At 28.5% G+C, this 26,972-nt stretch overlaps 1 protein-coding gene across 1 annotated transcript in view; it reads left to right on the top strand.

Annotated features, from left to right (window-relative positions):
* Window positions 1-26,972, top strand: part of LOC113363360 — a gene marked incomplete at its 3' end in the record, with an annotated part of 68,649 nt that extends 41,677 nt beyond the window's left edge. The window contains 2 exon segments of the mRNA XM_026605853.1: window positions 13,200-13,338; window positions 23,697-26,972. Of these exon segments, the coding sequence (XP_026461638.1) occupies window positions 13,320-13,338; window positions 23,697-26,972 (3,295 nt within the window).

Genomic DNA, 26,972 nt, shown 5'->3' with positions numbered 1-26,972 from the left:
TTGCTAAAAAATAATTGATACTAACAATCAAACTTTGCTATCAAAAAATATGATTTTAAACAGTGGCACCTAGTACCGGACATGTCAAAATAATCTGCATTGCAAAGTCACTCATTTTCACTCATTTATCAGCTTTTAAATGAAGACATGCAGGAGTAGATACAAAATATACAGTAGAGTACATTTACAGAATTTCGGAATTTGATCTTGTGGGATCAGAGTTATTAGGCTTGATGATGAATCAGAAATGATCATGAAATTCATATTTAGTAAACAATCAGTTTTTTTGTATTATTCATTAGTGAGGAGTTTATTAATAAGTTAACATACAATCAAAATTTTATTAATACAATTTTTCTCGAACGATTTAACGATTAATAACGAGTAGTATCTATTAAGAAATCAAATTATTTTACCATTTCCGCTGTTGTGAATTCCTGATTATAAATATAAATATGAAAACTTCTAAATGTACATATTATTCATTCATTTGGTTACAAAATTTGCAGATTCAAGTATTTCATCAATATTTAAAAAACGTGTAAATGATTCATTAATCTCAAAATCCGCTAGGAAAACAAAATTCTAATAACTCTTTAATAATGTATATCAATCCACATAGAAATTAGAAATATGTCATATTTCTTGATAGTGACGAAAGCATGTCGATACATATTTATTTGAGAATTCGTAGATGTGGTGCAGTTTAATTATACTAGAAATTCCTACAAAAGAATTTCGGTGAACACTATCTGAAAGCATAACAAAATATGTGTTTGTACTTCGGTTGTTTAGATTTGGTAGAGTTGATAAAGCGTAGAAGAATTCGAAGAACTCTTCTAATCTTTAAAATATCATTTCTTGTTAAAAAATTAAACGGATGCGAGAGACCATGCCAACGATTTATAAACTAAAGAAAATTAAACAAAATAGTTTGTAAATAAAGTTGAAATCTCTACCAAATATAGGTTTTCGAATTCCATCACTTGTTGATTATAGAGAATTATTGATGGGTGGTTAATTCTGAATGTTTTTATAAATATTTCATTTTTATCAAATTCTGGAAAAGCTTTTATACAAATTCTGGAAAAGTGCCAACGACAAAAAAACAATTTGTTTGCAGACATAATTGCATTAATATATAATATATAGTCTAATTCTTTGTTTTTAAATTAATACATATAGTTACAAAATTCTGTAATTCATCATGTATCTGATGTAGAACAACAAAATAATCCTTATTACAATCAGAATTATTTCAAAACATTTGATTAATCCGACATTCTACGTGTTCAAGAGTTTTGTTTATTTAAGCTTGTCGATTATAAATGGCAAATGTTTATTATATAGTATTGGCTAAATAAAATCCTAGTGTAGAAGAATTTATAAACTATGATTAATACGTTGCTTATACAGTGCAATAATTAGTAATCAAAACCAAAACTTTGATTAGAATGTTTCTGCGTATCAAAAAAATAGAGTCTGAGAGAAACCAAGGTCATCATGTTAAGATTAAAATTATGTTTAATAAGAATAGAAATAAAATAAATATTAGCTGCTAAATGTAATATAGATGTAGATAATTCTCTTTGGATTTATGTTATGCTTCTTCAAATTTTCTAAGATTTGTCAGAAAATCTATCACATACAAAATGTATCTGTAAATTGCCTCAGGGTAAAATGCTACTTGCATTTAATTATTGTTCTTCAAAACTTCTCAAAACTATTTGACATGAAATATGCAATGACCAAAAATCCAAATCTAAATAACTATGTTTGCAAGTTAATTACGTATATTATGTTCAAATTTTTTTCCTTGATTAAATAATTTGTTAAAGGTTTAGTGTTATTTTGTTGTTCTTTCCAATATATGAAACGGTAGAGACCCGGAAGTAATTCGGAACCAGTGAGTTGATACATACAAGTGGATAAACGATATAAAAGTTAATTGAGCATACATTTGTGTTTGAAGTACTGACAGATGTAACTATGTATTCTTCTATGAAAACGTTTGCAATCAAACTGTTGGTTATGTAATATTCTGGTTTTGCACTTGTTTTAAAAAAATTTCACCGAACAAGTGTGATTTTACGCTTAGATTACCATAAAGAGTAAAAGTGGAAGTTATGCATGTACTACATAAAAATAGTTGAAATCATTATCGAATTATCAAAGTAAATAATTTAAATATCAAAATTATAAACTAACGTCAGCTAGAATAAAACCTAAAATGGATTCGTAAAATTTAAACATTTAATGGTACCCTCAAGAACAAAAACTTTAAGTTATTTGTAAACCTTAAACTTTCTTAGTATGTTTTCTATAAGATATAATCAGTTACCGCATCATTTTCGGTATGTTTTAATTTACTATAAAAATTGTGAATGCAAATATTATCAAATATTTATTAATTTCATAATTTTAATAAAATAGTAAACTTAGACATAAAAAATAGCATTAGCCTAATAAGACAGTTATAATAATAATTCAAAATAATATTTTTTTAAAATCAGCTTCATTTAAAATATATAATATATGTGTGAATTTAAATATCTGTAATAGTATGACAATATTAAAAGAATAATTTATTATAATTTAAAATTATTAATAGTATTTACAATGCTTTTTGGTAATATAATAATTTCAAGTATCTGCACAGTATTTCAATAGTGTGCTCACGGGCATTACGAAAGAAATTATAATGAAATTTTGTAATTTCTTACTTGATTTTATCAAGCTTATTGTTTTAAAATCTTGAATGTTTTAAATATGAGTGTAATTATCATTTTTAACCAACTTACTTTGACGTTAATAGAAAATGGCTAAATATATAACGTTACTAATATAAACTCAATAAAGAAACAGAAAATTGTCATTTTTAAACTAATTTTAAAAATTATATCAATTACAATTGTTAGAACTTTATATATGTTCTTTTACACTTACATTGCATTTGAAGATTTTAAGATTTCCACCGAATATTTTTTTGCTCAATCAACCAAGGACAAATATTTTTGTATAAATATTAACTCTGATAGATACTTATGACTAGGTATATTTAAAATTTTAGTATCTTTTTTGGTCCTTTCTGATTTTTTGAAAAATATTAATGACATTTATATACATGATGTATAAGTTTTTTTGTGATTAGTATTTTATTAAGCTTTTTACTCGTTTTATAGAATTACTGAATTGTTTTATTAGATTTATTGAATTTTAAATCATTTAGATAAAACCATGAAATTAACAAAGCCCAGTGTAATAATAATGTTTTATCAATTATCATTATGAGTCTTCTTCCTATTAGTCAAAACATTATTTTTGTCATCAAATTGATAAGAGCAAAAAAATGATCAGACACGCATATGTCTCTGGAATTTCCTTTATGCTAATTTGATGTTATTCATCTCTTGGTATTATCGAGAAACACTATTGTATAATAAGAATCGTTTATTGCATAAGATTAAAAATGATTATTGTTATTTTATACCGACGAACTGCTTTCTACACGTAAGAATCTCGATTATCTCATATCATTAGTAGAATTATATTTTAATAATTTTGTTATATATACATTGGAAGATCAAACAGAAAACCAGTTACCCAGTATGAAATCAAAATGCTTAGCATAAAAACTTTATCGTAGGAATAATATTTTATTTTATTATATCTGTTTTGTTTTCAATATAACTGCAGTAATTATTTCATGATTTTATCTGTTTAGTACGCAAAATTTGACTAAAATTGTGTTAATTTTTTTAAAGCCATTAAATATAAAATAATCTCTTACAGAGAAATTGATATGAAAGCATTTTATATATCAAAAATATCTAAATAAACATATTTCTCGGAATATGAAGCATCTGATAAAAATTACTCATGGTATGAGTAATAATTTACAAATGAGCACAGTCCGATTAAGAACATGAAATGAAATATAAGATTATAAAAATACTTACGACTATATAATTTGACAATAAATATAGTCTAACTTTGCAATATAATATGATTGTAATGCACTACATCAATGTATCAAATATCTCTCAAATGTTGGTGGCATGTATTGAGTATGTTTGCAAATATTGTATGGGAAAATGAATTGATATCTTAAATAAACACCGTTATTTTTTATGTAATTATCATCTGTTTGATGATTGATATTTTTGCATGTTAAATAATCTTTGTTTTATCACAATGGCAAAATTGTTAATCTTATAAAAAATTACAAGATATCACATAATCATGTAATCGAGTTTATTATCAAAGATTTACTTGTTTGAAGTATGTGATACAGTGTTATATGCTGCGTTTTATTAGGCTGCTAATGATAATAATATTATAAAATTTGTAATATAATGAAACATTAATTTACGGTAAATTGATTGAAGTAAATTTTCAATTAATTCGTTAATTTGGCATACAGAAAATTTTTGGTGAATTCAAAATTAAACATATATATTCAGTAATATATAAATTCTTGATAAATAAAAATTGCCAAATTCAAAAATATATCACAGACAAGAAGTTTTGTTACAACAGCTCATAGAACTCTTAAGATCTTAGAGCAGCTCAAAAAATAAGAAAGCAAAGAAGAGTTTAATTATTTTATTTTTATGACTAATAATGCATTTTTTCTGAATATACATCACTAATTATTATTAGTAAATTTATTGAATATGCAGCTAATTTATTCATAAAAAATGTTGATAGATCTTGATAATTTGATCGAAATTATCGATTGATTGACTTATACTTCTTTATTTCTATGGATTTTTTTGGGAACAAATACAGATTCATATTCAAGGATTTGAGAATGTAACGATAAGGATTCTCAGGGATGAACAAAACAACTGATTTATATAAAAAATGTCCTGCATTTTGAATAGTGAAATAATAAATTACCTTGTGTCAGTGTAACAACAACAACGAGATGAATCATTCCGTTCTCTTTGTTTGCAAATGCTTGATTATGCTCGAACGGGCATCAAATAATTATAGTTTGTGTACATACAAATACATTCATAATGTTTTTTATCCACGAAATCGGTTTAGTAATCGCTGATGCTTTTTTATAACGTATTAATTAGCATTTGTAATCGAATTTCAAGGCTAGAATTTGATTTAATCTATACAACCGCGAGTGATGCACTTGGTAAAGGACTGAGATCCGTTTAATCAATTTTATAGTTTTTAATATTATAAATAATTTTAAATCAAATATAGTGATATGAATGTTCTTGGTTTTCAGGTCTGTGAATAAAGTAATTTTAAAAATTCAATAGACTTTTATAAATAAGCACAATAACTACAACTTTATATGAAAATTTTTAGCTGAAATGATGACTCATATCGAGTGACGAAAAATGATTAAATGTGTCGTATTGGCGAATTAATTGCTACAAATATGCTCCTACATCGAATACTTAAATGTTTATCTCTATTTCTGTTTTTCTTCTCTTATATAAATTGCATAAAATAATTTTTATGACATTTACCTACCGTAGGCTGAAAGTACTATGGTAGAGTTAAGGAGGTCAAGTGTGCAACTTAATTGCATGCTCTAAATTCTTAATGTTTCAGTAACACATACAGTATCCTTTCTAGTTACTTATTGTCCATGCCTAATTAGCGGTGTTGTATTAAACTGGTTGGTTAGTGATGGCGATGAGCACACTTATACTTTCAAGCGTGACGTTAACGATTTTTCTCTTTTATCAATAAGTTTTCATTTTATTAGAAAGGATATTTATAGATTATTATAGATAAAGATGTAATTAAAAGCGTTTACGAGAAAGTTAAACTGATGTAGATATGATGGAACTGATTTGAAAATTGTTTTGAGAAAAGTTGCACTTATATAAGTGCCAAGTTTTTCAGGGATTGGCAATTTTAATAGGTACATTATAAAACGGGAAAGCAAAATGGTGATATTTATCAAGTAATTTATATAAATCATATATTAATTGTATTTTTATAAATTATTGTTAGCAAAAACTAGCTGATAGTTATAGAAATCGAATCATTAAAATTTGATATTTGAAAACAAAGTTATAAGTGAAGTGAGTGGGAAAAATAGTGATCCTAGAGACTTCTGAATTAGCAGTCCGGAATTTAATAACACTACGAAACCTTCGTTTTTATATTACGTTGGCACTTGCAATGACTAGCAATATGCTCCATGAACATTTATATGTAGCATGCTTTGCTGTGGGTAAACCATCTATGTCACTTGTGGTAGGTGCCTCTTTCATTTATATACCACATCATTCCATATTTACAATCAGTTTCGTATTACGTTGGCACTTGCATGACTACAAATATGATCTATAAACATTTATATGTGGTATGCTTTGCAGCGGGTAAACCTTCCATGTTATTTGAAGAAGGTTTCCTTTTCATCATATACTACATACTTTCATATCCATAATGACTACAAATATGCCCCATAAACATTTATATGTGGCATGCTTTGCAGTGGGTAAACCATCCATGTTATTTGTGATGTGTCTATTTCATAATTATACACCATACTTCCAAATTTCCAATCAGTTAGTTAGTTTTTTGTTATACTAAAAATTTTCTAGAAATTTTTCATATGGCTAAACGACGTTTGCTTGTATAAATATATGTATATACTATATCAACCTTGTAGCTTGAGTATATAGTGCTAAAAAATTCCCCGCAAATAACAATAATCTTCGCAAACTGTAATATCTGGTCGGTTTGTCGGGAATTAAAGCCATAAGCACGTCAGTGTCAGCCGATTGTGGGTATGGCTTCTCCTTTCACTGACTATGAATGTGACGTAACGATTTCTCAATAAAACTACGGTCGTGTCTTTTAAACAGGCAACAGGTATGCTTTGCCATTCTGATCCATAGACTCGTAGCCACAATCCACCGATTGCAATTCTACTTTTTCAGGGATCGACAATCTTAATAAATCGTAATAGGAAAAAGGAAAACTGATATTTATGAAGTAGGACAGATACACCCAAAGGTAGGGTGCAACTCTTAAAAAAATCTCACATTCTTCTAAACAAACTCTATATTTCTGATAGACAAACTGTTTTATATTTTTAGAACAGGCTATTTTTTTATCTTTTTTATCAATAGCAATTAGAGCAATAATTGCATTCTATAAGTTATTTTATTTCACATCAAATAAATATAATTGTTGGTAATAGTAGCTACTCTAGTCGGTAATTACTATTAGATGCAATTTTTTGCTTTGCATCTTCTTAATTCTGGCGCGAGGACCATCTGAGCAATGAGTGAATGGGGGTGATTTTCTTATTTGTGGTGATGATTTGTGGATCTTGTTTTTATGACCTTGTTGTCTTCATTCTAAATATGTACTTTTGATTGGGTCCGCTGAACCAATGCTACATTATATTTGGTAGAGTAGCCCCAAAGCTCTATTCGTATGACCAGATAGGATTAGAACAGGCTAATAGTATAAAAAAGAGAATGCAAGAAATAAATGGTATTTGGAAGTTGAGTATATAAAGTGATGATTATTGTACCAGCTTTGGAAACTATTTAGAATTCAATTTTATTGGTAGCCGAAATGTTGAACTTTAAACCACTGATTTCCAATCTTTCTAGGCTTTGTCCCGCTTTTAACATTAATTTTATCTTTTACAAGTTTTCTTCTTGAGATATGTTGAGTACATTTTTAAATAGCTTTTTGTTTGTCTTTTTTCCTGTGGTGCATGCGCCAAAGTTGGGAAACAATTTTCTAAACAGTATTTAACAAAAATACTAAATTTGTAATGATTTGTCAAATAAAATTGATTCTTCTCTATTAATTTGTGTTTCCCAACATCTGCGTCTTGTCTTTCATATTGCGTGACTGGCTCCAATCGCCCTTTAACAAAGCTGTCGAACGTTGTTGCAAATAATACATTCTTTCTTTGATCAGTCTCTTAGACTAAAATTCGAAACACTTTAATACTACCACCAATTTGCTATAAAACCTTTTATTTGAGAGCTTTTGTTAAAGATCTTGGATAGAAAAAACCTTGAATGTATCGGGAGTAATGAGCAAATGATTAATTCAGTAGTAATAAAATGATGATACGAATTATACACTGTATCATTATACAAGTGGATATAGTTATAGTGGAAAAAATAGTTAATATTATTAATGAAGCAGAAACGAATATAATATTTATGGTAATATATTATTTAGAATTTGTTTCCAAGTGAAAAATGTAATCCAAGTATATAGCAAAGATATGCTGTCTAAAAAGCACCGTTGAAGATCATCACCTCATCATCATCAAAACTAGTTCTATCAGCTTATTAATTTATTTCTAACTATTTTATATTTTTATTGTTTCATTTTTATGAAAGTGCTGATAAACTCTTTTATGGGTATTATAAATATTAGCTCGCTATTAGCTAGTATTACATCCGGATTAAAAACAGCTGTGATAATTTTATCACATTGTCTGATATCAATTAAACCTGAGACGTTTATGTTTTTACATGATGCTAATACATGTGCAATTAGCGTAACCTGAGACAGGTGACATCACCTGAGTCTTGAAAGCGAATGAGAAAACATTTACCGAGTACTTTGTTTGACAATGAAAATAATACAATAATACAATAATTAAAGTCACTTAGATAGAGTGTTTAATTAGATGTCATTCCATCTGTGATTGCACTTTTCTTTTCATAAATAGAAATAAGAAAATTATAATAATTTATTATTTATACTTGAGTGTTTTTGTTACGGAGTTGAACAGATCACGATACAGATCTCACAGTTGGAGAAATAATTTTGTATTACCGCCAGGGTAGTTAATTAAATTTGATTTAATGCCACTTGTGTGAGAAAAAATTCAGTGTTTATTACCTTGTGGGAATAAAAGAATAAAACTGTAATATTCAAAGCTTAAACATATTAATCAATTTCCAGAGAGAAGCATGTTGATAGTGTGTCTTTGCAAGTGGATTGCAAGATTTCAGCCTGGTATTTTTGACATAACTTTATACATTTTGCCATGGAGGGATATCATGGAAGGAAAGGGTAATAAATTGTAAAAGTATCGTTTCAATATTTTCCCGTTCATTTGTTCAATATTTTGATTTATTGTTCCAACATATGCAAAACAATCATATTTTTTAGTGTCAATAGACACTACCTAACTTCTCTACCTAATTTCTATTATTTACTTAAGATATATAATGTAGAGCATTATTCAAATTTCGTCACCAGGCGTAATAACCGATAAACTTATCTACAGAATCTTTTATATGATCTAAGAAGCTCAGCTGGTTCTATTTTCTTGACCTACTTCAATTAACATAACAATGCGCCTGTATTACAATTTTCAATTTCATTATATTGTTTCTCTTCTATAACATTACACATGACTTCATGTTAAACAATGTGATTTCTTGATTATTCTAATGCATAATCTTTTCACTTGTCTGAGAACGTTGAAAACTACTTAGAAAATAAAAGTTTGAAAAACGAACTACAAATGTAAAGGAGAGATGTCTAGCTAAATTTTGATAATTATTATTAAATAAACATGGTGTTCTTTTTTACTTTCCCATAGAGATTTTACAGTTAATTCAAGTTCATTAAGATCTAATAAAATTGATCTCAATTATTGACACTCAAAATGATGAACTTATTAAATAATCTTTAATATTTTACAATATTGATTTTTGAGAACATTTTTTCAATTTCTATTTGCATTTTTAGATGTTTTCTTTTTTTTTAGTTTGATAAATTATTACAAGAAGATTTCCAATCCTTCACATTGTATTTTAAGACTTTGTTTATGATCTGGACATATTCACATCATGACAACAAGGTGCTTAAGCATATATACTTAAGGATATTAGTTCAAAATTTGTATACAATGGTTGAATATAGTTCAATTGGCTATATGAGGCTAACTACACGACAATTTAGCAACATAAACCATTATATTAATGTAGTAGTACACAAGTTCAGCATTATGAGTATTTTGACTTGTTGAAGAAAAGATTCATTATGATCAATATTTTTTTTTAGAATTTATTACTCTTCAACAATTAATTATAATTAATAACGGGTTTGATTCCGTTTGAAACCGTTTGAACGTTGAGATTGATAGATATTTACCAATTTTGAAATTCTGTACATAATATATTGCAAATTTGTGAAATAATAAACCATAAATTTGAACCAAATTTGATAACCATTACTGTTAATTACAAATTATCGCTTACTTTGTGTATCTTTGAGAGCTTAAATAAATAAAATAGCGTTGCAGTATTGACTATTTGAAAATGCTACATCATCTTAAATCATATCATGTGCTACAGTCGTTTATTCAAATATGCATTATTCAATAGTGTCAAACAAAAAATGGCATATATTGCCTTGAATCCAAAAATAGATTACCTACATTAGATTATTATATAAATATCGTACTTATCAAGTTAAGCTATTGTGTATTGTATGTCTCTATAAATTCCGAGCACGTACTTTTGCTTGCTCCAAACGACAGTCACGATTTAACAATGAAATTGATAAATGCAGATGAGAAATATCATGGATATTCCAACGCATTCCGTCAGAAGATAGAGAATATTTTGATAGTATAAAGTAGTAGTATATGTATTTTATACAATTTATATCTTACAATAAAATGGTCTAGTGCTATTAGATCCTACTAACTAACCTTTCTGGTCTAGTGCTGTCAGATCCTACTATTTTTCTGCCAACCCTCCTATAATTTTGTTAATCACTAAACAATTGTAGGAACTACAGCAGAAAATTAATAAATTGAGTTCGTTTTTGATGAGTCCAAAACAAGGCTTCAAATTGTATAAAATATCATATAATAACTTAATTTCATTCATTTATGTGTGAGAGATGGTAATGCTATTACTTCACATACTGCCTATGCGTATATAATATTTATTAACTTCTCGTAGTGTAAGTTATTGTAATCGTCCAAAAATCGAAATTGAAAATTTTTACATTTCTCGACGTTTTGAAGGTTTCTGAACATTTTGGCATACCTCAGAAAAAATGGATGCGTGTGTGTGTGTATGTATGTATGTATGTATGTATGGATACAATTTTTCGGTCGGGCGCACGGATCAACCGATTTGAATGGTTCAAAAAACATTCGATTTCTATTGAAAAGGAGATGTGCTTAGATTTTGGCAAAGGCAGGTCCTGGAATTTCGGAGATAAAGAGCAAAGAGTGCAGAAAATAGAAATCGAGTTTTTGAGAGAACGGAGTATCCGATTTGAATGATCTAAAAAACATTCAATTACTAATGATTGGGAGAAGTGGTTATTAGTTTTTGGCAAAGGTAGGCCCAGCCATTTCGAAGATACAGAGCTAAATGTTAAAAAATGGCAGTTTTTGAAAGAACTAAGCGTCAAATTTAAATGATTCAAAGAACTTTCTGCTTGTTTTAACATAATAATTGATTTTGTAAAAAATTTTTGTTTCAAATTTAAAATTTATTGTATATCGAAAATAAATCAGATTTTATTTTTAATTCTAACTAAAGTTCTAATATACCTTAAACAAATAATTCTATCTTTGCAATTCAGTTTATATAATTCGTATAAATATTAGACAATGTTACAATATTTATAATATTCTATTTGAAAGCTTTTAATATTTATCGAACATTTCGGGACGGTACGGGAAGTTCCAGCAATTTGCCTTAAGTTTAATTACATATTGATAATCTCAGGTGGGAGTGATTTATGATGGTTATTTCTTATAAGTCTAGAAATAGTACTTTTAAGATAAAGAATGTTTTGTACATAGAAACATGCTAAGTATGTTACATTCTGAGAGCTTGCAGTTAATTAATATGTAATTAACCAACTAAAATAATATAAACCAACTAATATAAAGATCGGGAATGTCTGAAACACGATTTTATTATCATCTCTATAAAGAAATGCATCAGTGGGCGTAGTTCTTATGATTAAATTTGTTTTTACTTTACTTTATTGGTTTGAAACCTTATGTAAAAACATAAATAGTCAACCAAATAACTAAAAAATAAAATTTAGTTGCAATGATTTGCACTATCTCCTCTGATAGAGGATGCACAAAACGTGATTGCAATATAAATGTACAAATCTTTGAATTCATGGAGCGAAGAGTATTATGTAAGGTGCATACTACTGCATTCTGAAGCATACTTTGCATCCTGCATATTTCACCTGGAATTCCATTGAAATGTTTCCTTTCTATAAACGTATCTTGGGTATAAAATACCTGAACTGGTAAATAAAACAAGAATCTCCAATGGAAACAGTCAATTGTTTGAATACTCTTGTTAGAATTTTACTATATATTAATATTCTGGTTTAACTCATCAAGACATAATATTCTCAAATTCATTAGGTACTACTTAAGTTTCTGAATATCTAAAATAATAAACAATTTCTCGTATTGCTAAATACATATTGCAATAGAAATCTCTCAAGTCCATATAATTTTATGCAGTAACAGGTCCTTGAAACATTCTGTACTAAAATATGTATTATGTAGAATATTGAGCAACAAATATTGTAGTCCTTAAGTTTATATGGCCTTTGTGAATATTCTGTTTCCGTTACAAATAAAACTTGATATATATTTGAATAGATAAATTATTTGTTCGCGATGTAATTAAGATAGAGATTTGCATAATTCATGATTCGATAGAAAATGGTACATTTTTGAATGAATGAATTCTTTTTATGAATTTTATTATGTTATATTTATATAAATATACTAAATAATAAAATTTTATATATTTCTTTACAATAAAATTGCAATTGTTTTTCAATTACACATTTTTATTGCTATTTTCTACTTCCTACATAAAAGGCAGCAAATGCAAAAACGAATCATATAAAAACTGTTTTATCTGTGACATACATTGCTTCACAAAGAATTGCTCATGTTATTGTAAAATCTTTTGTACACAACGAACAGAAAAATGAATGGCTGTGCTGATGATTATCGTGAATAAAAAATAATTATTCTGAATAAAAAATAATTTATTCTATATGAAAATGCTGTTACACTATTTACACAATAATAACTTTTATAAAAATTGTACTTGATGGAATATTTTATACGCTATTTTATAAAATAATTCTTCCATTGCGGTGGAAATAAAAAGTGTTCGTTTTTCAGAAAATAACTATGATTTCTTTAATTACAGAGAAGAAGTTGCCGTTTCTCATGTAACTTGGCACTGATGGAAGTTATTGCGGAAGGAAATTTTGAACTGCAATGCGGTTTCCGCCAAAAACATCTTTACCGGAACTAACAACAACAAAAGATGGCACGATGGATAAACTGTAAGTTATTCTGAGTGAAATATTTAATATACCTATTCTAGACTAAAACTACCTTTATCTACTCTAGACTAAAATTTCCTCTATCTATTCGTCCTACGTATTGATTTACTACAATTATACTAACAAAACAGTATATAATACTAAAAAAATTAAATATGTACTCTACATATAAAATTACGTATTCAGGTACTATCCTACAAAGCTACATATCAATAAATTATATACATTACTTATTAATACCATTTAATAACTTGTGATTTATGGCATCGTGTCTTGAGGCAAATGGCTGAATTAAAATTTTGAAAATTTGAATTATTTTCGATATTGAAAAAAAATTTTTTTTCGAAAATGAAAAATTTGAAATATTTTTTTTAATTTTGCCAAAAACAATTATTTCATCAACACTTTTCTCAATCCTTCAAATCGTATGCTTAGTTCTCTCAAAAACTGTCATTTTTGCATATTCTGTCCGTATATCCGAAACGGATGGACCTGTCTTTGCCAAAAACTAATTACTACTTCTCCCCATCATTACGAATTGAATGTTTTTTAGATTATTAGAACCGGATGCTGCGTTTTCTCAAAAGCTCGATTTCCATTTTCTGCACTCTTTGCTACAAAATCCGAAATTACTGGACCTGCCTTTGCCAAAATCATATCAGCACATCTCCTTATGAATAGGAATCGAATGTTTTTTGAACCATTCAAATCGGTTGATCCGTGCGCCCGAAAACGTGGACGGAAAGTTGTATCCATACACACATACACACACACGTCAATTTTTTCTAAGATATGCCAAAATGTTCAGAAACCTTCAAAACGTGAAAACGTGTGAATAATTTTCAATAATTCTAAAATAGTAATTAATCATATATGAAAAATGCTTATCTGATTTATATTATCGCTAATATTAAAGGTTTTTCCAAGATTAATTCAACAAGTATTAATTAATTTTAGTATAATGGCTTCATATGTTTTTTAATAAAGTATAATCCAAGCATTTATTGTCAGATATCAGAAAGTACCGTGACATTATCGATTAAAAATTACCTTGACAATTGTGATGAGAAGGTGAAATGATACGTACATTGTGTATTTGTATTGTTTCATATTTTGTAATACAGAATTTTCAGAAATTCGTACTAGAGTTCATGGATTTATTTGCAAGAATAATATTTGATAGAATTGAAATTTCAATTGCTTTATTATATAGCAGAATGTAAAAAGTTTTTAGCTATGTTTATGGTATATCATATTGTTCTATTCACCTATCTGAATAAGTGTCACCTGTTTCTATTACGAATCAAATAAATCGTCCTTGACTCTTTGTTATTGTATGAACAAACTAAATAGATTTGAAGATCTATGATCTAGTTCTGGAATGAATCCAAGACGTAGTGTGATCCCAAGGACAAATTTGTATTTGCATTTCCAATTTTACTTGCACAGAATGCGCATTTAAAATTTGGCAAAATTTAACAGTCATTGATTATTGATTTTTAATCGACCTACTATAACCTGAATTATGTTATAAAATTAACAATAATGAAAAAAATAATATGACAGTCATTTTCAAGAGTAATAATAATAGAATGTAATATAACATTTCAATTTATTATGATATTTTACGGCTGAATATTTTAAAGTGCGATATTACTCATAGAATACTACTAAAATATGTAAATTTGTAATATCTATACTGTTCAATTACAATGTCATATAATTCTTTTTCCTGCCCATAAATATGTCACCAAACTACCATTATCAGACTCAAAAAAAATTATGAAAATTATAATTATTGTTAGAATATTATCATTTCAACTAATATTCTGCACTTGACATTCCTATTGTTGCAGATAGTGTTAATTGTTTCAAGTAATATTTACTTTTATCAAAAAGCGCGTGCCTTCGAAATAACTGTATATGTAAATATTTTATAAACATGAAGGTTAGTTTTATTCAAGGGCAAGGACATAGGTTGCCTTATTAATTATTTACTCCTGATATTAACATCGAGGAGATATATACATACACGAAAACATAAAAAAGACCTATGTGTAATATTTTCCGGTACCCTTTTCTTTCATAAAATTATTAACATATAAGACCTTTAATTTGTTAAATCAATTATTGTAAATACTTGTCGTTAACAATTAACATGTAAGCTAAATACTATGTCCTTAACATTATTCAATGTTGCACGAAGTGAAAAATAAATGTTCTAAAAAATATGTTTAATTGCAAAAAACTATAAATTATAATTACGCTTATGCAAGGTATAGAAAACCAATATTTGTTTCCAATATCTTCAATTGAATATTGAATATCGATATGATTATTTTAATGTTAAATTATTAACTAAAAGTAATACTTTCTAATAATGATAATAAACAAATCCTGAATTTATTATAAAATATAAAAAGCAAATAATAAAAAATCTAATAAAATCAAACCAAGGATCTTCGAATTTTTTAACAAGAAAGAAAGAATCAAATGTCAAAATTTTAATCATTTAGCAAATTTCAGTAGATGATGGTTTTATTGTATTTTGCACAGATCTCTAGAGTTTAGTTTTAATTAAATCTTATCTAATCTTTTATCTTATTGGCTAAAGGCGCAATTGATGTTTACTCCATATGTGTAAATAAATATGAAAAGGGCTCATTAGTGAACTATTATAATCAAAGCATTTATAATATTTTGTTCAGAGTTAGTTCAGACCATAGATTATGTTTGTGTGCAAAGTTTCATTAAAATCTTCAAAAAAATCAACTTCAAATCAATTAATTTTGAAGAAACTATCCGACCGATTGTTAACAAAAACTAATAAGCACATTTTTAACTGAACACTTTTTGAATTTGCAAAATCAGTTCAGTATTCAAGAGCAAAAATTTTTGCACTTATCTGCCTAACTAATACATAACATAAAATTAGAAAATCTGACTTTCTGGCAAAAGCATAAACTTTTCCTTTAGCGATTTGAAAAATGCATTAGTGCTTTCATTGCGGATTTAACACTATATAAAATTATCTGCACATAATTTCTCTGTTGCACAAATTAGCTGCTTCTTCGTTTATTTTCGAACAAGTCAACTCTTCTGACAACTTAATTATGATATTAGTAATTATGAAACAGAAAGTTGTACATTTATTATTACTGGATACATGAATGGCGAACCGGGCGAGATATGTAGACCACGTTCTGATTTCTATGCGATTATTATTATTACTATCATCAGAAGTACGTGATTTAGTTGTTAATTTTGATAACAGTAAAAATTTTGGCAATAGGTTCCCAATTTTTAATGAGAAGATTTCTATCCGTCACGAACCGAACGAAATTTTGTGTAATTATAGTGTGTAATATGTAATCAACGGAAATATGATGTATCAAAATTTTAACTTTCTATCATATAATGGAAAATTATTATATTAAATTCGGTTAACGAATTAAATTGAGCGCAGAAGAATCATTATCTTTAGTGAGTCGTTTTTGAAGATGATTTTGTTAACAATTTAAAATGAGTAGTTATGTTAAAAATTTGCTGGTAAAGCAAAAATCTATCTGAGACTCATTATGAAATATCTATTATCTTGTATTTAACATAGAGAAAATATAAAAAAATATTTTCCAGATTTTAACACAGCCTTTGTTCGGACGTATTTTTATTTGAATTTCATTATTTTCATCATGAAGCCGGCAACCTTCATGGAATTGAGCTTTTACACCGGGTGGTTGCTACCTTGTAGAGGGGGTAGCAAATTTGGATCGGACTTATTTTAGTGACAAATCATTAGTGTGTTATAAGAACTTGCAACAAATGCATACATTATACCACCAAATGGGTGTTTCATACAGTCCACAGCTACAAAGGTTAAATTATAACCTAACAACCTGAGTTAATCGAAGGAGAGGCTTAATACGCACATACAGCCTGCTCTGCCAATAATTTTGGTGGGGCCACATTAGGTTATAATAATTGATATGGAAAAAATATTGGCATGTAACAAGCAGATGCTGCCTTCAACTTTTTATTTTAGTTACATACAGATTTCCTACTTGCAACGATAAAAGCAAGATTTGATTTACGACTATACTCAAACTGTCACTTCGGTAATGTGTGAGATTGCAATTTAAAACCGATTCAAAATTGAATTGATGTGCATACATTATTTGCCATCAATTTTACTGTCGTAAAAGTATGTTTCTTCTACAACTTTCTGATGGAACAAAACCTAATTACCCGGAAGACAGATCGCGTTTCGCTTTAAGTTCGCTCTGAGACCAGTTTCTGCTGCATTATATATTTATTTCTGATTTCATTGCAACTTTCATGTGCGCTCGATCTCCTAACACGATATTGAAATTTTCGTAAAAGTGCGCATAAGCATATACATATATAATTTCCATATGAATTCTTCAATTTAATCTTAATACAACTGGTTTTGGAAATTGCAATATTATGGGAAAGTCATGAGAATTATTTAAATGAGTTTACAAATGTTAAAAACATAACTTATATTATTCTATATTGTATTAGCTTCGATTGAACCGGTACTCTATTTACTCTGTTTATTATCATTTTTAACTTCTTGAAGAAAAAGTGCAAATCAGTGCAAATATTTTTGTCAACGTCTTCGACAAAAATCATGAACCGTTATCAGTTGGTTCGTGCTAATTAGTTCAATATCGACCAAGCTGTTTCTTAGTAATTAATTTTTGAAATATTTTTTGTCGATTCTTATGAAACTTTGTATTATGATAAAATTGATGGCGAGAAAAAAAACTCGAAAATATTAACATTATAGACATTTATTATAAACAACTAATCACATTTTTGAATTATATATTTTAGTCATTATAATAGTTTACTTAAATAGTTTCTTTATGTATTTATGTATATAGTTCATGAAATCTTATGAGCATCAAATGACAAATACTATTTTTAACATCACCAAGGAAAATAGAGATAAATAAAGTACGGTTTTGATTATACTTCACAGGTTATTTATTTATACAATACGTTCTGAATTTATATTATACTATATAATTTATTATTCAAATTAGACAGGTCCACAAAATAAAAAAATTGTCTATATTGAGTGTGGCCCGTATGTTTTCCAATGTAGTTTTTACCTCACGAATCTGAAGGTAAAATATGAGATCAAATGGCAATCAAAATTGAAAAAAAATTAAAAAAAGACGACAAAAATTTTCGATCTAGTAATTCATCTGCATGATATTTAAAATCTTATAATTTTTCCTCCCCTTTCTATATTAAATTACTATATTGAGCATTCACTTAAATGATCTATTATCATCAATAAAGTATAAAGTTATGAATAGAGAGTTATAAAGTTTTTTATACTCCATAAAGCGCGATGTAATAATTATCATATAACATGAGGAAATATAATAATTATAATAGAAATATAATTATATTTCTGATCAAAATTGCTATTTAGTTGCAGAGCATCGATATGCTCTTTTATACATGTAACTTCCAATTAATTTATCAATTTATTTTGTTCTGTATCTAATACCCCATAATTGAGAATAAAAATAGTAATCATAAATTAAATATTATGTATATTTTCTGTGAATACTACATTATATAAAATGATATTTTCAATCACAATACCGTTTCTTATTCGAATTAATGATAAATCTAAACAAACTATTAGTCGTTCGTGCCAAAGTGATCTGATTCTCTTCTACCAGCAACAGTCACGCTTCGCAAACTTTGTTTTAATTAATTTTTTGCAATAAAATGATTCGTTTGGATTATTAGAAAAACAACGGGCTGCTTTAATTGCCTCTTACAATATTTATATTGTTTACTACTGGCTACGCTATGATGAATTTAGGTGCACTTTACAACGAGCTTCGTGTTATTAACATTAGAGCAGGGATTGCAAAGAAACGGTTTAAGATAAATTATTATTATCACCACGTAGAGCGCGGCTTAAATGTCCGCGGGTAAAAAAGTTCATCACCGATATCTCAAAAACAAGTCCTTCTAATCGAGAAATAAGCGGCAATATTTAAAAATTCATAACAAAAGTATTTTCTTTCGTTGTTAGTTTTTTGTGGTTGTGAGCACTGTTGTTTAGTTACTGAAATTTAGTTTAGTTATTAAAATGTTTTATAAAATGTATTGTTATTTTCAAATTAGATTCAACAGTTTTTATATAACATCTGGCCCATTTTACACTCGTGGGTTGTGTAAAATGGGCCAATTGTATTTTCAGCCTTGCAAAGGTGTAAACAATAAAAAATAATAAATAATAAAATAAATTAAGTTAAAAAAAGTAATTTTACAAGAGAAAACTAAATAAATAATTCTTTCAACTAAGCCGATGATTATTTCTGGCGAAATACCTGATCAAAGTTATATACATTGTTATATATAAAAAATACTCATATGAAATTTATAGGTTGCATTAGTCCAATAATTTAGTTATTATTTCATAAAATCCCTTTAAAATTAAAAATAAGACATTGGATCTGTTTGCTTCCTGGGTGTCTCATTTTACATCGCCAATGGGATAAAAAGAAGAAATGAATTAGCTGGGAATTCTACTGAATATAGTCATATGGTTGTTTGTTTAATGTGTTATTTTTAGTGATATAATTAGTTTCATTTTCACAGTATAGTTGCTCAAAGTCATATTGGACCTTTGTGCCCCGTCCTACCCTATCATATAAATAAATTTACTCTAATACAAAAAGATTTTGTACTTTTTCTTAGTGGAATTACTTTTTCGTTAATCATTTTTATACATTCGATTTATTTTAATTAATAAATTAGTCTTTGCCTATGATGATGCTAATTATTTAAAATAAGCAGGAATTTTTTTTAACTGTCGACACGATAGAGTGCACGCGCCAGATAGTATCGCGTGCTCGGGCACTTCGCAAATCAACTAACAATCCGGAAGAATATAATCGAGGTACACTTTGTTGAACTATATAACTTATCTATAAAATTAAATAAGTGTTTTATTGCTTCTTTCCTAGTTGTCTAAATTGGCATATGTGCACATAAAAATTATATAAAAGTGATATCAAAACTTGGATTTATTTTCCTGCATCCGGCATATTTATGTACACATATATCGTCGAATTTTCTTGTTCAACGTTAGATTGATTAAAATTTTAATAAGTTCTCAGACTTTTCTCTTTTTTTAATGCAGTTTTATTGTAAAAAAAATCTTTTAAAATATAATGTATATGGTATGGTATTTCTTGTTATTTCTGTGGTATAAAAAATCTTTTAAAATACATATAATTATTATGGTAACGTTTCCTTGTTATCTCAAGAAATAATTGAGTACTATTTACAATTGGTACTTTACTTATTAGATTTCTGCGTTTTGATCCTTGCTTACGTTGACCAAAATTTATTATTAAAAAATATATCTATTTTAATGAATTTGCAATGAAATGAGTGCAGTTTTGTATGAAGCTGAGCAATAATGGTCTAGTGAACTTTTGTTTGATAATACGACTTCATGCTTTCTGATTTTAATTGTCGGTGTTAATATTTAGAATTCATATTAGAAAATAAAGTATTATTATAAATATTCTTCATAATTCAATATGTTGTCGATACTCATGTAGCTCTTTATTTAATGTGAAGGTAAAACCACGCAGATAAAATATCCATAACACCAAAAATTAATATAATTAGGCTTACGGTCCCTAAAGCACCAAAGTACTTTTTCATCATTTTTGAAAAAAAAATTTATTGTTAAAGGTAAAATTTAATAAAATCGCACTTAATTTGTATAAAGCAGCTTAAATCGATTTTATGAAGAATATTTTACAGAAAATTTTGAAGTACTTCAAACAAAGCATTTAAAATGTATAAATGTAAATTTTATTAAATGCAAATGAATATGTATAACTATTATATATGTATAAATCAATTATTTGCTCCAAAACGATTTCGTGAATTTTCTTGCCTGTGGTTGTTACATTGTTTAAGTCATTTTGAATACCAATTTATGAAATTAGTTTTCATAACATGGAACGCACATTTTTTATCCTAAATTCTGCAGAATGAATTCTTTAGAGTTTTATCTTACTGCCATTTAAGATGCTTCTTTCAAACGCTCTGGTTATCTGGTTCTGTAAATGCTGTGGATAATCACTTTTGTGGTCTCTATTTACCAATAGTGTGTATGTGTACAATATTGTATTTAAGTATATTATACCTATCCATGACAGTACAAGGTGTGTTCTACTTCCTACAAAATAGCTTTCAAGTTCCGGTCGGGTTTCTACCTAATGAAAAAACGAGGCTGTGATAAGTGGAGTGCTAAATAACAGAAAATTTGTTGCTACAATTAATTTTTTAGGTAGATGACACTTAAGGAATTAGTCTGATAATATTGTCATTCGGTATAGTAAGCAAATTTTATAGATTTGGGTGTACTTTATTACTAAACTTCTAAAGTTTATGTTCTCGCCAGAAAATCCGATTTCCAAGTTTCATGTTTTTTGGCGTATCAATTTATTCTGAATCGTTTGACATCTAAATAGAAAACGATCGTGTGTCTACGAAAAAAGTTGATTTTTCAAACTTTATTTTAATTTGATTTAAAAAATAGAGAGCCCTTTGATAGATTTTCTATAATGTGTATGTGTATTTCAAAATTTGCTTGCCACGTTTACGCCAAAGTCGTTTGTATAACATTTCGAATGCGTTTTTTTTTTTAATTTTTAATTTTAATTAAATCGATGTGATGTAATTTACTCTATAAATTAAAATGTATTTTTATTTTCTGTTTGTGTATTTAGTAATATATGATTTTTTTCGTTAACTAGTTTATGTATTACACAAAACCTTTACCACCATCAGAGCAACAAGATAATATACTTTTGGTTAAAAGCCAAAAAATCCTAATTAAATTACCTTACTTCACAAATAAAATTTGCTGTATAATATCGTAAAATATCTCAAAGGGACTTTTACGATAAGTAGTACTTTACTTACAAATTAATTGATGAGATCGTATAGAGACTATAGAGAGTAATTATAATAAATTTTAATGAGTCTCAATCTTTTATGTACCTGAAACGCATCTTTTATTGCAGGCATCTTTACAGTAAGAGAAAGCATGTTTATGAATAGACCAAGTAATTTGTGTCGACTATCATAAATATATTAATAATAAATCATAGTAGTTAAATAACAATAAGTCGTCTGTTTTGAGTTTCTTAAGTGGCACATAAATTATTTTTTTGTTCCTTATTCCGATACTGTTGTTTGCCATTAGTCTTATCAGCATAAAATAGCTTTTTAAATAATTAATTATTATTATAATAGAAGAAAGTTTATTATTGTAAACTGTAAAGAAAACATGGAGCTTATGTTTGTTTCACTATTTTATCTTGTGGTAATTTTATTATTCATTAATTTTATGACGTTGTTAACACGGTTTTGATAACAGTTGGACACAAAATAATGGAAATCGTATGATCTATATAGTTTTACTTTGCAGTAACTTTTAATGTAGTGATCTTTATTTTCTAAATTTTGTCAGTGGTGAGGATCACTATGATTAATTTGATATTGAGTGGACTGTAAATTATAAATATTCCATCATCATAAGATATGTGAATTTCTTCTTCTCTCATTACATTTGCTAACCTCTCTTATTATTATAAGTTACAGGTATTTATACACATACAATTGTATGACCTGTCAGGATTTGTTTTTACATATCATTAATAATATATCGTATATATTAATTGCACTTTATATACTAAAAATTCTTCAGATTTCGAATATAATATTATGTAGAGTTCATGCCGTTCGTTTGTTTCAACTGTAGCAGAAGTGGCACTTTATCCCAATTAGTTTTTTTTTTCAATTTCCAAACGCGTCCTCATAAGTCATGTACTGATTCCAGCAATTAGTGTAACGACTTTATTATTATTATTATTATTATTATGTTCGCTTCGTGATGTTTTTAGTTCAGTCGTCTAGATTTTGTCACGTTTTGCACAGAACATTACTGTTATGTGACAGACTGACTTGAAGCAGAGGTGAATCTGATATTGTTACTAATTCGCGTAATTGTGCCGAGTAAATTGAAAATTATGATTGCTGCAATATCTGAGTAACAGTAAATGCGGACTGAATCGCAGTTAGGCGTGTGGACACGCATTGCCAACATTGATCCAGTTAAATGATCGTTTTTCTACTTTCTGGAGTTCAATAACTGATTAAAAGATGGTTAAACATATTTCTATTATCATATCAAAATCTAGACTTTTAAAACTGTTATTTTTGATAAATCGTTCAAAATTTCAATATTCTAATTAATTCAATAATTTTTCTTACAGATATATTGGCAGGCGCATTTCTGTCGATACTTCTAACCATTCACCCGACCGAGGGATTCCGAGCGAATCCTGAATTAGTGTTGCGTCATCGCAGAGAGACTGACCCCGCCGCTCCATTAGAAACGAAACCTCTAGAAATCGATCTTTCAACAAAAGAATCCAATAACACTGATACTAGTTCCAGTGACAGCAAACTTTCAAAACCTATCACTCGCAACCGTGGCAAAATCAAGTACCACTCCTCGCAATTTACGCCAAAAACTAGTGAAATATCAGCAAATGCCAAAGAGGAAGATAATAAAAAAATCCGACATCATAGAATAATAAAATCAAGGCAGTATAGAAATGTTTCTGAAACTACAATAGCTGATGTGAGTACTGAATCTATTAAGGATGTGAAGCCGCAGTCTGATGAAACAACCCCGACTATAGAAGCAAAGGCTGAGAATAAGAATAATGTGTCTGCTAATGTTGAAGCTTCTACAGAAACAGTTACAGAGTCTACTACGATAAAAACATTAAGATTTAGAACTGCCGTTTCTGCAAGCTTAGAACCTCAAGAAAAAGATGATACACAATCTCAAACAGAAACTTATGTGGGAAAAGAAACATTGGTTCATTTAGAAGCAAAAAATCTATCTGAAACTGTTAAAGCAGTGCCTGCGAATGAAGAGCTTACCACTACATCCTCACCTGAATTATCAACTATATCCGCTGAACCAACTTCAACCGAAATACCTAGCTTTGATATTAGTAAATATATCTCTGAAGATTTCCATAATCAAAAGTACCGCTTACCTTCAGATGAAGAATCTACTTTCATGTCTTTGCAAGTACATGATCCTGTTGAAGCTGTTAAAGGAATTCGACCAGTCGATCTACATAGGTTTGAAGATGAACTAACTACTCCAAAAACTATTATTTTTGATGAGCATCATGCTGCACTAAAAGATGACATTAAAAGTAATTTAGCTGCAAATGGCGGTGAAAATAGTGAAGCCAATATAGATTTAGATGCACTAGCCGAAAAGGCAAAGACTGATAATAATACTAGAGTTGACAAATTGAGTGTTAAAGAAATATATAGCAAAGACATTGTGGGAGATGATGGTCATAAGCACAAAGAATTTATATCCACTAATGGTACAAAAGTTGAATATGAAACATCAAATTTTGAAACGAATATAAAAGAATTAGAGAAACAGGACGAATCAACAGAAATGAGTTCTAATGAAAATCATAAACATGAAGTTGTAACAGAAGCGTCTTCAGCTGTAACCAGTAAAGTAATACACCATCACGCCTCAGGGTTCGTAAATAATTTAGATGTTAAAGTTCGCGAAGTTTTTCCCGATTTATCAACATCTACGCCGAGAATCATTATGCATACACCTGCAAATATTGTAACCATCCCCGTCGTGGATGCAATATCAAATACTACTCATCCACGATTAAGAATATCAGTAAAAGCAAACAAATCAAATCCACAAAATGATTCTGAAACTAATGAAAACATATTAGGCAAAGTTTCAAATCGTGGCCAAAAATCATATTTAGTCAGCACTCCAAGTTCAGTACAAGACTCTAAATCATCCAACGAAATTCAACAAGCACAGGAAACAGTGCATGGTACTACAAAAGCATTTCGACAATTAAATTCTTTTTCACAAGAGAACATGGAAAAGTACAATATGAATTTACCCGATAATGCAGATGCATGGTCCTTGATAGGAATGAAACATGTGCCAACACAAAAACAAAATATTTCGGCTATTACAGAAACACCAATCAATGTCAAAGAATTGGTTGATTGGAGTGAAATAATGAAAAACGAACGAAATTCTTCTGAAAATACGCCAAATTCTAGCACAATTAAAAATATTATTGGTCGAGTTACTGAAAGCCAAGGAGAAGAAAATAAACTTATACCTGTACAGGTACCAGCACCGACAAAATCATCAGCTCTGGTTGTAGAAAACAACATACCCAGCAATGATTTAACCACAATGAAACCGGAGGAGTTTATAGAGAAAAATGATGATCATAAAAAATCTAAACAAGATACTAAAGACGATGGTGATAATTTGCAATTCAATAGAGTAGATGATTTTGAAATAAATTCTCCCTCATCTAATATTGAAAAAATAAATATTACACTTAAAAATGCTGTTATAGTGAATGCAACATTTCCACCAGTTATAATAACATTTAACATGACGACTATGCCGCCAAAATTATCAGAAGTAACGGAAGCATCTATAACTGAAAAGCAGCAAGTATATACGACGACAATAGGACATCAAAAAGTCGTATCTAAGAATCATAAAAAGCAAATGACAATAGGAGAGCAAAAAGTACAAATGACGATGGAGCAACTTAATCATACAACTCAGCCCATTCAGCAAACAACATCAAATATTTTAGAAATGACTAAAACTAGTACCTCACCAAACATAGTTATTATGTCTCCTGATCAAATAAACGCTGAAGATAAACGTCCTTCAACTGTTCTAGAAGTAGATTCGTCAACTGCAAGTGAATATGATATGTCGGCTTTCACAAACGAAATTATTCCAACAACTACAGATGTGCCTACAGAAATAACTGAAGAAAATCTGACAACTATGATATCGAATTCACCAACATCGTCTGAAATTATGTTCAATGATTCTCCTAGCTTACCAACAGAAGTACCCAAATACGAAACAACGACGGTAGAAGAAGCCAGTACATCCATGTTACCAGAACAAACTACTGAAACAGAAGAATCTTCGTTTACCACCATTAACACACAGGATGTAATAGTTACTGAAACTGAAACTACAATTACAGAAACACCTCTAGACTTTATTACTGACACAAATGAAATAGCAACGGATGTACCGGCATCAAATAAATCTTCTTCTACGCTTCTGAATTTCCCGGAAACAACATTATCAAGCAGTTCAGGAATCGAAGAAACAACTTACGGTAATATGATTGTGAAAATCATGAACGTGACAGAAAAAATGAATGAAGAAAGCGATTTTCCTCCTTTGCCACGTCTGACCACATTTAAACCGAAGGTGACTCCAACTCCAGACACGTTAAGCTCCGATGATTTTATTGATGAATATTCAGATATCACAGAAGGAATCGATATAAATATTAATGGTAACAACAATAATAATATTGCTGGTCACGATGAAGAGATTTTTAAAAACAAAAGTAGCGATATTCCGATTTTGCCAACGGAGCATGAGAAAGAAATTCATACAACAAGCCCAAGAGAAACAA

The sequence above is a fragment of the Ctenocephalides felis genome, unplaced genomic scaffold, assembly GCF_003426905.1.
Source record: "Ctenocephalides felis isolate EL2017-DRISC unplaced genomic scaffold, ASM342690v1 CF-g0.4_SCAFFOLD_00845, whole genome shotgun sequence".
In the NCBI taxonomy this organism is placed as follows: domain Eukaryota; kingdom Metazoa; phylum Arthropoda; class Insecta; order Siphonaptera; family Pulicidae; genus Ctenocephalides; species Ctenocephalides felis.
The sequence above is the reverse complement of the archived record's forward strand: the minus strand, read 5'-3'. Positions and strand labels throughout refer to the sequence as shown.